General features: G+C 36.8%; 1 protein-coding gene across 1 annotated transcript; it reads right to left on the bottom strand.

The window, feature by feature from the left end:
* Positions 1 to 3780: 3780 nt before the first annotated feature.
* Positions 3781 to 11234, bottom strand: LOC135154214 (uncharacterized). The gene is made up of 2 exons (XM_064099571.1): positions 10220 to 11234; positions 3781 to 9668 (listed from the first exon to the last, which is right to left on the bottom strand). The coding sequence occupies exons 1-2, from the start codon at positions 11063 to 11065 to the stop codon at positions 9336 to 9338; spliced, it is 1179 nt and encodes a 392-aa protein (XP_063955641.1). The 5' UTR covers positions 11066 to 11234; the 3' UTR covers positions 3781 to 9335.
* Between the last annotated feature and the right edge of the window lie 2960 nt (positions 11235 to 14194).

Here is a 14194-nt window from a genome sequence, read left to right as displayed (position 1 = left end):
GAACAGGGAGAAAAAACACTTAGAATACAAAAAGACACGAATTGAAAGGGGGTGGGGGGTAAATACGGTACAAGTAATGCATTGATATCAACTGAAAATCAATAATCATTTACTAGAAAATTTTTGTACTGTTTTCTAAAGGAAGATATAAATTGTGAATTGGTTATTATTTGATTATTTGGGGAATCTCATTCCATTGTTTGGGACCTACATAACTCAATGATTTAGCTTCGTGACTACTAGACTTGATAGACCATAAATGAAATTTATTTGAAGAACGGGTATTATGATAATGAACTTGATAATTGTATTGAGAAAGATCTGAAAAAAGGAGTGGGTAACAACCTCCTTGTACTTATACATAAATATTGCGAGTTCTTGCTTATTAATATTATATTAAGTCAGGACAGTTTCTTAAATAAAGGTGCGGATGGTGCTAATGGGAATTGGTAATTATTCTTAAACATTTCTTTTGAATTTTGAATATTGAGTCCAATTCATATGAGGTTACATTGGTAGCCCAGACAATATTGCAATATTTTAAATAAGGGAAAATTATGGAATGGTATAGATTTTTATGAAGCAAACTGTGCTTAAGAATGTAAATTAAACCAGTATTCCTACTTATCTTATGCAGGGGCGGATCCAGCCTTCGCCAATAGGGGGGCCGGAATTTTTTCAGCCATATTTTCCCCGATCGATCAGCCGCTCGAAGATGATTTTTGGTTTCTTTGAAGGGGTATCCGTAGTCCTAAGTCACTTCTTAGCTTTATTCTTATGAATAAACATTAATATATAATATAATATCCTTATTTTATTTTTTTTTGAAATCTTATGTATTTTTTCCTAAAATTTTGAACATTCTGGGCAATGTTTGTTATCCTGAAAAAGATGTGTATGCAAATGAATAACTACACTACGAACGTGAAGCGCGAGCAGAAATGAACTGATGGAAAAGGAACATGTTAAAGACTGATTGCAGTTAGCCATGAAGACGTTACACATTTTAAACATCAAATAATGCGAGCGCGAGCTGAAATTTTTTGACATTTTTACCTAAGGAATGGAAATTCTAAGCACTTTTTATAACTCAAACAGAATAGGTATATAACTAAACAATTGATGCGAGCGCGAAATTTCGAGATTTAGACCTACTAAACAAGTTTTGTAAATCATGAAAAAGATGAATAAGTGGGGATCTTCCTTACATTAATTATGGGAGCGCGAGCAGAAAGTTTTTATATACGTTTTGAACTCATCGAAAAGGTACCTGTTAAGGACTGCTATTGCACTTAGTCATGAAGACGTTACATATTTCAACAATCAAATAATGCGAGCACGAACCGCGAGCTGAAAACTGTTCACATTTCTACATAAAGAATGTAAAATTTTAATCAATTTTTGTAATCGTGAACAGGATAGGTATATAACTAAACAATTTATTGAGATGCGAGCACAAAGCACGAGCGGAAAAGAATAGAGATTTAGACCTAAAAACGGGACACTATATTCATGTTTTGTAGATCATGAAAAGGATGAGTAATTGGAAATCTGCGAGCGCAAAGCGCGAGCAGAAATTTTTAACATACATTTTGATCTAATAAAAAAAATGATCTGTTAACGGCTGCTTGCAGTTAGCCCTGAAGATGTTACATATTTCAATAATCAAATACTGCAAGCGCAAAGCGCGAGCTGAAAATTTTGACATTTCTACCTGAAAAATTGAAATTCTAAGCACTTTTTTTTTTCGTGAAAAGGATAATTATGTAACTATACAATTGATGCGAGCGCGAAGCGCGACCGGAAAAAAATCGAGATTTAGACCTAAAAATGGGACACTCTATTCATGTTTTGTAAATCATGAAAAGGATGAGTAACTGGAAATCTTCCAACATTAAAATTGCGAGCGCAAAGCGCGAGCAGAATTTTTTAAAAATTGTCTAATGAAACTGGATAATGATTTAAACAGAGAACAAGCTGGATAAACATGCGCGCGTGTGTTTTAGATTTAGACCTTGAATCTGAGTGGGCATGCTAAATACCTTTTTGTCTCGCCTGCATAGCAGTGTGAGACTATAGGCGCCGCTTTTCCGACGGCGGCGGCGGCGGCGTCAACATCAAATCTTAACCTAAGGTTAAGTTTTTGAAATGACAGCATAACTTAGAAAGTATATGGACCTAGTTCATGAAACTTGGCCATAAGATTAATCAAGTATTACTAAACATCCTGCCTGAGGTTTATGTCACATGACCAAGGTCAAAGGTCATTTAGGGTCAATGAACTTAGACCATGTTGGAGGAATCAACAACAAAATCTTAACCTAAGGTTAAGTTTTTGAAAAGTCATCATAACTTAGAAAATGTATGGACCTAGTTCATGAAACTTGGACATAAGATTAATCAAGTATCACTGCACATCCTGTGCGAGTTTCAGGTCACATGATCAAGGTCAAAGGTCATACAAGGTCAATAAAATTTGGCCAAATTGGGGGTATTTGTTGAATTACCATCATATCTCTGTAAATGTATTGGTCTAGTTCATAAAACGTGGACATAAGAGTAACCAAGTATCACTGAATATCTTGTGCGAGTTATAGTAGGTTTCAAAGCCAGCACTGCTGCTATATTGAATCACGTGATGCAGGTGAGACCGCCAGAGGCATTCCACTTGTTTTATCATGAAAATCGATCAAGTGAGCGCGAAGCGCGAGCTTAAAATATTTGATATTCCGATTTGAAAAGGGTCAATTTAAGCTCTGTATTTCAAGCACTTTGTAGGAAAATTGTGAGGTGGATATAGATCACATTAAAAAAAAGAGCTTATTATGTTTCATTATTACTTTGAGTTTTGACATAGAACCAGGACATTCCAATAACAATAATTATGTCATCATATGAAAATGATGAATATATCTTCTTCTATAAAGGGACAATTTGATTCTTGAACTATATTATTAATCTAATAAGCCTAATGTGAGAGCGCGAAATCTGTGAATATTATGGCCTGAAAACTGGACATTTAAAGCACTTTTGTATTTATGAATAAGATGCATGAGTTAATATATTTTCAACAATCAATGCGAGCGCAAATCGCGAGCCGAGCCGATTTTAATATTCAGACCATAAAACAGAAAGATTTACAGAGCACGTTTTAAAAATCAAATTGTAAATCAAACAAAATAATGAAAGTTCGATTTCCGAGCTGAAATATGTTTTCTATGCATGTTGACTTCAAATTTTGATATTTCAAACTCCATATTGATATGTAAATCACCTAACAGCCAATGCGAGCGCGAAGCGCGAGCGAATTTTTTTTATATTGACATGAAAGATTTAAAAAATCATTTTCCTAGTCTTCCCCTCATCTTATTTTATTCACTCGTCTTCCTCTTGTGTTTCTCCTTCTTTTTTCTCCTCTCTTTTCCCTTCTTTTTTTTCTTTCTTTCCCCCTTTTTCTTTTTTTTTGGCTCCGCCAATAGGGGGGGGGGGGGCTGGGCCCCTCGGGCCCCCCTGGATCCGCCCATGCTTATGTAATACATTTATCATATGGTACTTAAAACTCAAAAGATTATCCAATGTAATACCTAAAAAAGTTAATGAAATTACTTAACAGTAATTTATGGACTAAATTCACATAATTTTCTCTTTTTTATAACATCAGTACAAAGCAAAACAAAGGAACAAATGTCTACTTGACACAATATATTTCGAATTAAAAAAATGTCTACCCGCCCCCCCCCCCCCCCCACTCCCCCAACAAAATTTGTAGTGAATGCTGAACTGACATCATTTGTGGCCATGCCCTTTGATAACCCAGAGGGGCACATGAGATTCCACGCAACGTGACGCGACACTACCCGTACCCACCCTTTCGCACAGCACCAATTTGGAGAAGAAAAAAACAATGAGTTGTGATGGGGAAGAAAGAACTTAATTAGGAAAACTACATTTAACATTGCACCTCAAAAAAATTATTCGCAAGTCCAAAATGCGTGCTTCTGATTGGTTGAAATTGAATCTCAAGTCCAAAATGTGCGCTTCTGATTGGTTGCAGGGGGTGGTGCACAATATTGACTTTTGGGGAAGATATCCAGGTGTCTATCATATCATATTATTTTATGTTAATTAAATAATCAGTAAAGCTAAGATTTTATCTTTTTGTTTGTTCTTATTAGGTTGATGTGGAAATAATCCCATTGCTTGATGATAAGAAACTTGCCGAGTACACCCCAGCATATGGAGACCGGGTAGCAGTGGTAACATTTTGCAAGTGTGAATCAGGGCCATCATGCTCTACTAGATCACCAAAAGCAGCAAAGCCATCAATGGTAGACAGATTAAAAATTAAGATCAAGAAATCTCAGAAGAAAAATATTGGTAACAGGAATGCAGAAAAAGAGGAAAGGAGGGTGGAGATAGGGTGGAAAGACTTTGATATGGCCAGTATGGAGTACAAGCAGATTCGAACATCTAAGGGTGGTGGAACGAGGCATCTAAAGTTGGGGGAAAATGCAACAGCTGGCGATGTCATCAAGGAGGGGAGGAGACTTTTCTTTCCAGATAATATGTCATTCAGAGGTCATGTGGATGATTTCTATTTCCATGTGGAAGATTTTCGAGGAAAGCTATTTTCCGAGGGTAATGTAGAAGATCTGTACCTAGAGACAGAAGTAAAAATGTTGCGGATATATATTTGCTCAAAGAAGAAGGGAAAGAGTCACAAGACATCCAATGACACTGACGAAGACATCTCATTCTATCCTGATGAGGCAGATGAGGACTTGGATGAAACATTACCAATGATTCCGTTGACTCCGGAAACGGGTATTAGCCATACTGCCATTGAGTCATTAATTGATCTAACCGTCTTTGAATTAGTGCCACAACCAGAACAGGAGCAGGAAATGGAGTCCGATCATGAGCAACCGAGCACTAGCAATGCTCCACCCTCAAGAACTGAAGGTCTTGCTATTGAGGAACCACTACTAACACAAGGTCTACAAATTCTGGGAGAAGAGTTGGAAAAGCATTCATTGGTAAAGCTGCACAGATGCATGGTTATAACTGAACTCCTGTGTATTTTCAAAGCACCTGATATGATGACATCCCCTCTAAAATTCGAGTTTGTGGACGAACTTGGAATTGATGCAGAAGGAGTGTCGAGAGATGTTTACACAATCTTTTGGAAACAATTTTTTGAAATGTATGCTGATGGGGAAGATTTCAGAGTTCCAGGTTTGTGCCCAGAACTAGGGCCAGAAGAGTGGAAAGCCGTTGGAAGAATCCTTGTGAAAGGATTCATAGACCACAAAATTTTCCCTCTTAGAATGGCACCAGCTTTCGTCATTGGCATGCTATTTGGTGAAGATGCAGTCCTGCCTGACACTTTGATGGAGTCTTTCAAGCTTTACCTAAATGATGGAGATCGAGCTTGTGTTCAGTCTGCACTGTCTGGAAACACAACAGAGGAAGAGCATGAAGCACTCGTTGACCTCCTTGACCGAGAAGGTGGGCATACCATACCAAAAGAAGGGGAATCATTAGCACTTATGTTCCAGTTGGCACACAAGGTCATCATCCAGAACGGGAGCTATGCGATGCAGTGTATGAGGGAAGTTGTGACTCCTCAGTTGTTAAGCAAGCTTCCAACCCCCTCGGTAGTTCTCAGCATATACCAAGAGCTCCAACCTACAACAAAGAAAGTCTGTGAGAGCTTTTCAGCTATTCCATCCAACCAGGAAGAGTCAAACTCGGTGCGTTTCCTCATGCAGTACATTAAGGGGCAAGACAAGAAAGGATTGAAAAAATTAATGCATTTTCTGACAGGATCTGAAGTGATGAGCGTTTCCAAAATAATGGTTCAATTCACGTCTCTAGAAGGTGCAGACAGGCGACCAGTGGCACATACATGTGGGCCTACTCTTGAACTTCCAAGTACCTATGGAAGTTACCGGGAATTTCGCCAAGAGTGGGATTGTGTATTAGCATCAGGATATATGAACTTTGATTTTGGTTAATGGCTACTGGTTACTCGTACATTTCCTACAGGGTACTGCACAGTTTCAAGTTTAATCTTGAATTTTGTTGCTTTATATCTTAAATTAATGCGGGAAACTGTCAAATATCGGTGTATTGGCTTTGAGAAACATGAAGGCTTACTCAAGTTCAAAGTTGACTTCCCGTACGCAGCATACATCATTAATTAAATATGCAGCATAAACATAACACTACCTGACTACATTTTGCAGAAAACCCTTTATTTTTGTCCTTTATTAAACTTCCTCAGAACAACTCATTGCTTTATGAAGATGAAAGTAGGCTGTCTTCTCTAATTGTTTACATTTATTAATTAGCTTGAAATTTGTAGGTGTGAGACATATGGCAGTGATAGCAATTGTGCATATTTGCAAAGGTTTAGTATGAAACATCTTCATGCTTCAGATATGGTGTTGAAACACCCAAAAATTATATTGAATGAATTAATATGCAGAAATCAATCTGGTATTTATACATACAATGTAGTGTATCACAAAAGTGTACTCTCAGAAAATGGCTTCCCAAGTAACTTTGGTACCAAATGTATAAACGTATTTCACCATTTCAAATAAATTTGGGTGTGCGTGATTCAGTGATGATCTCATTTTGCCATTACATTCACTCTTTGGTGGGCATAGACGATTTTTGTGAAAGGTGAACAAATCTTCTGTGTCACTTTTGGAAAATCTGTTTACTAACATTACCATAGAGACAACCACTTCCCGCTGCATTTTTTTTCTTGCTCCGAATATGCTTTGATTGGATGAATATAGATGTATGTACATTATTCAATTTTCCTTTTAATAATGAGCTCAAATTTATCAAAATGGTATTTGACATCAGAAAGAGACAAAATTGAAAACTAATCCAAAGAAAGAAGTATGTGCAGCAATAAAGCCCCAATTTAAAATAGGTAGATTTTATGTCGATTCACTCTTTAGTAATCGAAATGAGGTATTCTACCCTATAATTAAAATGATCTGTTGTTAAAATGTACATGATACAAGGCATATCATGTTCAAAGCACTTAAAGAGAACCTTCATTTTGAATTAAATTAATGTAGGACCAATCAATGTTTTTGTACAATGATGGTGTTAAATTCAATGACTATAATATGCCAAATATTTTGTACATTTTGATACACTTTGCACTTTGTTTTGATATTGGCTCTTCTTGTCAAGATTTTCCCTTGTTTTCATTGTATAAATGGGCTTTTTTTAACATGATGTTTCTATAGAAGAGAACCCATCTTTGTTTAATTAACAAGTGAATTTTGGTTCACTGTTTTGAGTTTAAATCATATTAGACCCAGGAATTCCACAAAGAAACACAGAACAGTCATAATATGATGTTAAAACCCAAGGGGGGGGGGGGGGGACTCAGATTTGGTTCTGATGGGAGTGTGTCGCTGAAGCCGCAAAACCCAACCCATTTTTAAGGTTCATTTTGGCGGAGAAGGGAACCCATTATTAGGGGTTTTATTAAGAATAATTACCTTTTTGTGCAATTTATCGACGAAATGGGCAAAAATATATAGTATAATTTTTTTGGCCAAAAAGTCGCCCATTAGAGCGTCACACTCCTGTGTATACCTTACTAGGCGTGTACCCCCCCCCCCCCGGTGTTCAAGGATATTGGATTAAGTGGGTTTATGAAGTGACATGAAAAGAACATTCAGGGTGGTGTGTTTTATTGTTGGACCCAAGGATATACATGTATCGTGAAGATCCAAGAGAACCTTCATGCCATGTTTTATTCGGATCAAATGGGTTTAATATGGTGTTGTGTTCTAATGTTATTGGTCCAAGGCATATAATGAAGAACCAAGAGAACCTTCAATTCGTTTACTTTACGGTATATTATTGGAAAAAGTTAGTTAAAGAAGAATTGACCCGTTGAAGACGAGCTTATTTTGCTATAACACACATTTCCCGTAGACCCCAGCCGGAGTATAATCAGGACTAGTCTTCAACGGGTTATTAGGACTTTCATTTTGTTGTGTTTCGACTATCTACCAATCTTGCAAATAACCATGAACATGGTAGGTAGGCGAACTGCTTTGAGAACAGTTATGGTGTTGTGTTTTAATGTTGTTTGGTCAAGGCATATCATAAAGTACCAAGAGAATCCTTCATGTTGTTAACTGGACCAAATGACCATAGTGAAAGAACGTTTATGGCGTTTTTTGTGTTTTATTGTTATTGGTCCAAGGCATATTATAAAAAACCAGAGAATTTTCTTTTGTTTACTTAAATATGTTATTGGAACAAGTTGGTTTAAGAAGAATTAATGATACGACTTTCATTTTGCTGTGTTTCACTATCTACCAATCTTGAAAATAACCATGTACTTGTAGGGCTCCACAGTCCACAGTAAATTTGTTTGGTTCAGTGCCACTTTCCATATAGGGTCAATATATGTTTTTTGTTTTAAACTTTGGGGCCTTAATTAGATGGTCACAAGTAACGCATACCCACAGCTGCTGGCCCATGCAGTGCCATAATGCTACTGAGTCCATGAGTCCGAGTTGTATGTATAACACATAGAACATCAAAGGCAAGTCTGGAAGATAATCAAGTTGATTTAATTACATGTAGTAATATGACATGAACAGAACAATTACAATATGTCCAAGGCGAACAAAGCAGTAAGAAAGTTGAGTATGAAAAACTTCAATAAAATGCTTAAGATGCCTACAGAGTGCCTATGTAGTCCTTATAGATTTTGTACCGAGATCTGTGTCAATCTTTTTTCTACTTTCAATAAAAAGTTACAAGAAATCAATACTTGTCCATCACTTTGGAATGTAAACCTCCATTGACTCATTGCTGAATTATTTTAGTTCGACCTCGGTTATCTGGTCGGGACCGGCCTTCATCCAGATAATTGATTTGGCCATATATGAGAGACAAGTCCTAGACAACATGTCTCTATATAGAGCATATCCTATTACTTAATTAAACTGGTATATGAACAAACTTATACATTTAAATGGCAAGCTTTTGTTCCAGACTTGTTTCATTTTGTTTGTACAAAATTTAAATAAAACAAAGTAAGAAACTTTCCCTCAATCTTGAAGCAAAGAGTGAGGAAAAAAAAATTCCTTGCCAGATAGTGGCCAGATAATCTAGGTCAAACTGTGTACAAAACCAATGATTGGCGAGAAGGCAATTAGACTATGCTTATTTCCTTAAGAACAAAAAATGAAAAACTTAAAACACACCCACATGAACAGGTATTGTTTGTATTCCTTGGTTAAGTTGGTTTGAACCTATAGCTGCTGCACCTTCAGACAGAATTAATTGTTAAGCAAGTGTGTTATCTCACGTCGAAGAGCTACATAAAGAAGTCGAGCACCGTGTCGGTCTCTTGGATACTCGTACCCAACTTCATTCATCACGATGCAACAGAGTTCAAAGATGTCTTCATCACATGGTATTGTTTTTCTGAAAACACATTCCTCTTTGCATGCTTGCATACGTTCCTGGCTCACACCATGCAGATAATCTCTTGTAGTGTACAAAGACGGCAAGTTGAACATAATGTTTGGGCGGCCGCTAGGAGCTTGGACGTTCCTCGATGGTCTAATGAGATGCCGATCCCATACATCTACCACTTCATCAAGCTCAGCCTGCAATTGAGATGGGAAAGAGATAAAACGGCGTCATTTAATATTTTAAGCATAAACCAGTATACCGTCAACAAAAGACACATTAAGGGAGGAAACATGAAAATTAAAATGTAAAATGTTTGGCAATATTCTATTCGGCACTGAAGCATGATTAAACATCTATGGCTTCGGTTACTAAATGCTATATTAAATCAGGCCCCTGAGAGCAGCACCCCTGACCCTTTGGAGGGGGGGGGGCAAAGCTACCCTGCAAAAACGCCCCAACTTTTTTTTTACATTGATCCTTTTGAAAGTTTGATCAATATCAAACTTCGTTACTTCTTGGGGATCGACATTCTCAAATGTCCAGAACCAGATCCTTGCGCTGCTTCAATTCATTTGCAGTGCGAACAAAAAAGTTGATCACTGTAAAAGAACAATTAAAGGCCTAGATCTATATGATATTATAAAGTAAAGTTAAAGATTTTCTTCTAATCTTAATTTCTGATTCTTAATTTTGGTCGATGGTCATGCAAATCTAAAATGGAGGTAAAAATTGCCATTGCTCTTACCTGGATAAGATGTAAGAAACAAAACCGTAGGAGATTGACATCTACGAAATTGCCAATGAAATCACCGTCATCTTGCAAATGGCGAAAAAAATAGATCCAAAATTCCATGCACTCCCTTCGAAGGAAGGACCACCAGTACTCGATCCTTTGATTGGCGGTGCTTGGACCTTCTAGATAACTGCGAATGCCCGCCATGCCATCTTCGTCGTCCTCACGGAAGAACCTTTGAAAGTCACGCACATATCCATTCTCGGTACCTAGATCCCCACGTACAACAGATGGACATCCTCCGATGTCTGACACCTTTTCTATGTAGTACCCTCCAATCACCTTCGGGTCTGATGAAGTGTGGTAGGCGTTCATCCACATTATTTTCCTGGAAAACCCATCGATGCAGCCATTAATGCATATTCCAAATGCTTTCAGTTTGTCGTAGCTGTCCAGATGCCACAAAAAGTTTGGCCCTTTGGATGAATACTGACGTCGCCTCAGTCTTCTCCTTCTCCTCTGAGTTGTCCCTTCTGGGTCGACAACTCCAAGGATTATCCTTACATCTTCCTTTTTACAATTGATATGATGTGCCCGACATTTTTCAAACATCCATCGGTAGCCATGCAGACGACACGATCCCTCGACCTGCTTTAGAATAAAGTCTACAACCTCACCGATGTCACTGTAGTTTTTTCTCCTTGACAGGCCATGCTGTCTGAGCAGCCTTTTCAAATGACGGAAAGAAATTACAATTCCACACTCTGTGGCAAGAATCGTAACTATGTCTTTGTACATGAGTCCCATTTCAAAGCATATCTTTATCACTGTATTTCGTTCTTGCTCTCGTTCATCCATTTTTGGCTAAAATGGTCAGAACAGAGTTATAAGTGGTGGGAACGACTTATAAGTGGTGGGAACGACTTATAAGTGGTGGTATCGTCTTATAAGTGGTGGTATCGACTTATAAGTGGTGGGAACGACTTATAAGTGGTGGGAACGACTTATAAGTGGTGGTAACGACTTATAAGTGGTGGGAACGACTTATAAGTGGTGGTAACGACTTATAAGTGGTGGTAACGACTTATAAGTGGTGGGAACGACTTATAAGTGGTGGGAACGACTTATAAGTGGTGGGAACGACTTATAAGTGGTGGGAACGACTTATAAGTGGTGGTAACGACTTATAAGTGGTGGTAACGACTTATAAGTGGTGGGAACGACTTATAAGTGGTGGTAACGACTTATAAGTGGTGGGAACGACTTATAAGTGGTGGGAACGACTTATAAGTGGTGGTAACGACTTATAAGTGGTGGTAACGACTTATAAGTGGTGGTAACGACTTATAAGTGGTGGGAACGACTTACTAAAAAAAAATGTTCATGCATGTCCCCTCTCGGGCTCCGTAGCGTGCCATACGCGATGTTTCATCTATTTTTTAAGTTGACAATGTTTCACTTTGAAATTTTATTCATTTCTAAAACATTTTAGATTTATTAAAATTTTTAAAATATATTTGAAAAACACCAAATATCATGATTTTTGTTAGATGATTAGATCGTTTTTTGTTTGCTTGAAGTTTGAATTTTTTTTCCTCTCTCTTTATTTTCTATCCTTTCTTCATCCTTCTATCCTCAATCCTGCCTGCCCGTTTTTGTTCCATCTATCTTTATTTCCTATTTGTCTTTCCTGATCCTTTCTCTCTATTCATTTTTATTTCTTTCCTCCTTTTTGTTGCCTGCCTTTTTTATCAAATTTCTTTTTTTATTTCCTTCATTCTTTCTTTCCTAATTAAACTTTTTTTTTACTTCCTTCTCCCTTTTCATCTTTCTCTCCTTCCATTGTTTTTTTTTTTTTCATTCTTTCCTCCTTTCTTTCATTCTTTATTTAATTTTCCTTCTAATTATTTCCCTTATTCTTTCTCTCCCTCCCTCCCTCCCCTAATTCCTTCCTTCCCTCCTCCCTTCCTATTTTTCTTCTTTCTTTGTTTCTTTCTTTCAAAGAATGAAGGAAACATATTTCTTTCCTTCATTCTTTCTTTCCTCCTCCTTTTTCTTACTTTCTTTTTTGTTCTTTCTCTCCTTTATTTTGTCTCTCAAACATGTATTCATCTTCCCTTCCTTTCTTTCTTTGTATATTCAATTCAAAGAATGACTGAATTTTTTTCTCTCTTTTATTCTTTCTTTCATTCTTCTTTTATTATAATTTTCTTTATTCTTTTTCCTTTCATTTTACCCTTAATTTTTTTCTTTCTTTCTTCTCAATTCATCACTTTTCTTTCGTCTTATCTTTATCTCCTTCATTCTTTTGTTCACCCTCTCTTCCAGTTATTCATATTTTTTTCACAAGTCTAACACTGTGTAGTGTGTAGCCTTCTTTGTTGATCTTTTTTTGTCGATTGTCCCGTATTTCATTTTGTGAAATCTGGTCACCCTGATGTTTTGGCGATCCAGCCTTACAGGTTTCTTATAGCCTTCACGAAAGCTTTAATCACATTATTTGATGTTCCTTTGTATTGTTATCCTATTTGCGAAATAAAGATTGAATTCAATTGAACCATAGGTCGGCGTTTGGCGTAAGTACTCAAGGCATTATCGAGTATCTTGGAATCAAACAAACGCAGTAAGAAAGCTGTAAAAGTGAGCTCCATCTACAAATCTTTACGAAACCCGGAATTCGATCATAATTTGTATGTCATCGTAGCGTAAGATCATTCGTTTTGGCAATCTTCGCAGTGGCATATATATACGGGGGGCCAGGTGCCCCTCCCTGAGATTTGGTTTGTCCCCCCCCCCCCTGAAAAAATTGACGGAGCAAGAACAAAAGGGGGAAGAAAGAAAGAAAAAAAAAAAGAAGGGGAAAGATAGAAGAAAACAGAAGAGGAAAAAGAGAGGAAGAGGAGTGAATAATATAAAGTGAAGAGAAGACTTTCTTTTTGTGTCACTATATAAAATTTTCGCTCACGCTTCCCGCTTGCATTGCCTTTTCGATGAGATTCATATCTTGCTCAATATAGGCTGATATGGAGCTTAAAATATCAAGTTTTGAAGTCAATATACAAAACATATTTCATCTCGGATACTGAGCTTTCATTATTTTTTTATTTACAAATTGATTTTTTAAAGTGCTCTGTAAAATGTCCATTTCAAGGTCTAAATATTAATATTTTCAGCTCACGCTGCTCGGTCGCATTATTTGATTTGCAAAGGCCTACTTCTTTATAAATTCTTACTAACCATCCTTAAAATGCACCTTATCATGATTGCCAATTTGTATGGAAAAAACACTGTATTTGATCGTGTCATATTGTTTACAATTTAGTAATTTTGGTACTTAATTTCCTTCTTAATGTTTAATTGCTTTCACCCAAGAATAATACACACAAAAACACCTTGTAATTTTACAATTTAGGGCCTAAATGGTAAAATTACAAGGTGTTCTTGTGTATTATCTTTGCATAAAGTTTTTTAGCTTACTGTATTAAATTATAAAGCCACATCTTAATCTGGAATGTGCACCTATTTTTTCATAATTCTCAGCTTCTTAGCTTCTTGAATTGTTTTAAAATAACAGGTTTATAGGTCCTACTTGACAGTGTTAGTGTTGATAGTTGCGTAATCGACTTTCAATATTTTTACCTATGAAGGTGTATTTTTTACGTTTTATCTATTTGCCTGATTTCTTTCCTGAAATTAAACCCAAAATAAATTTTTAAAAATCAGATCAGTTGGAATCAGAGATATTCAGCATTTGTGATTATTATGACTAATAGTGTTCAATTGTTCTATGAAAACTTAGTATGAGGGCCAGTTTACACATTTTCTGATGTATATATGCATAGCCAAACGGGAGGTTTTGGGTGCAATCCCCCCCCCCCCCTATTTTTCATGATGCAGAAGGTGCCGCTAAACAAAAAAAAAGGAAGAAAAAGGCAGAAAAGGAAGAAAAAAGGAAAGAGCAAGGAAAAAAGAAGAAAGTGAGAGAAC

Source organism: Lytechinus pictus, chromosome 1 (genome assembly GCF_037042905.1).
Source record: "Lytechinus pictus isolate F3 Inbred chromosome 1, Lp3.0, whole genome shotgun sequence".
NCBI lineage: Eukaryota > Metazoa > Echinodermata > Echinoidea > Temnopleuroida > Toxopneustidae > Lytechinus > Lytechinus pictus.
Note: the sequence above shows the minus strand (reverse complement) of the source record. Positions and strands in the feature narration are given on the sequence as shown.

Bases quoted from the DNA above. Each gene is read 5' to 3' on its own strand.
- LOC135154214 (XM_064099571.1), bottom strand. From the start codon at position 11,065: ATGGATGAACGAGAGCAAGAACGAAATACAGTGATAAAGATATGCTTT. The intron at 9,669-10,219 runs GTAAGAGCAATG...TCTCAATTGCAG, and splicing joins GTTTCTTACATCTTATCCAG to GCTGAGCTTGATGAAGTGGT.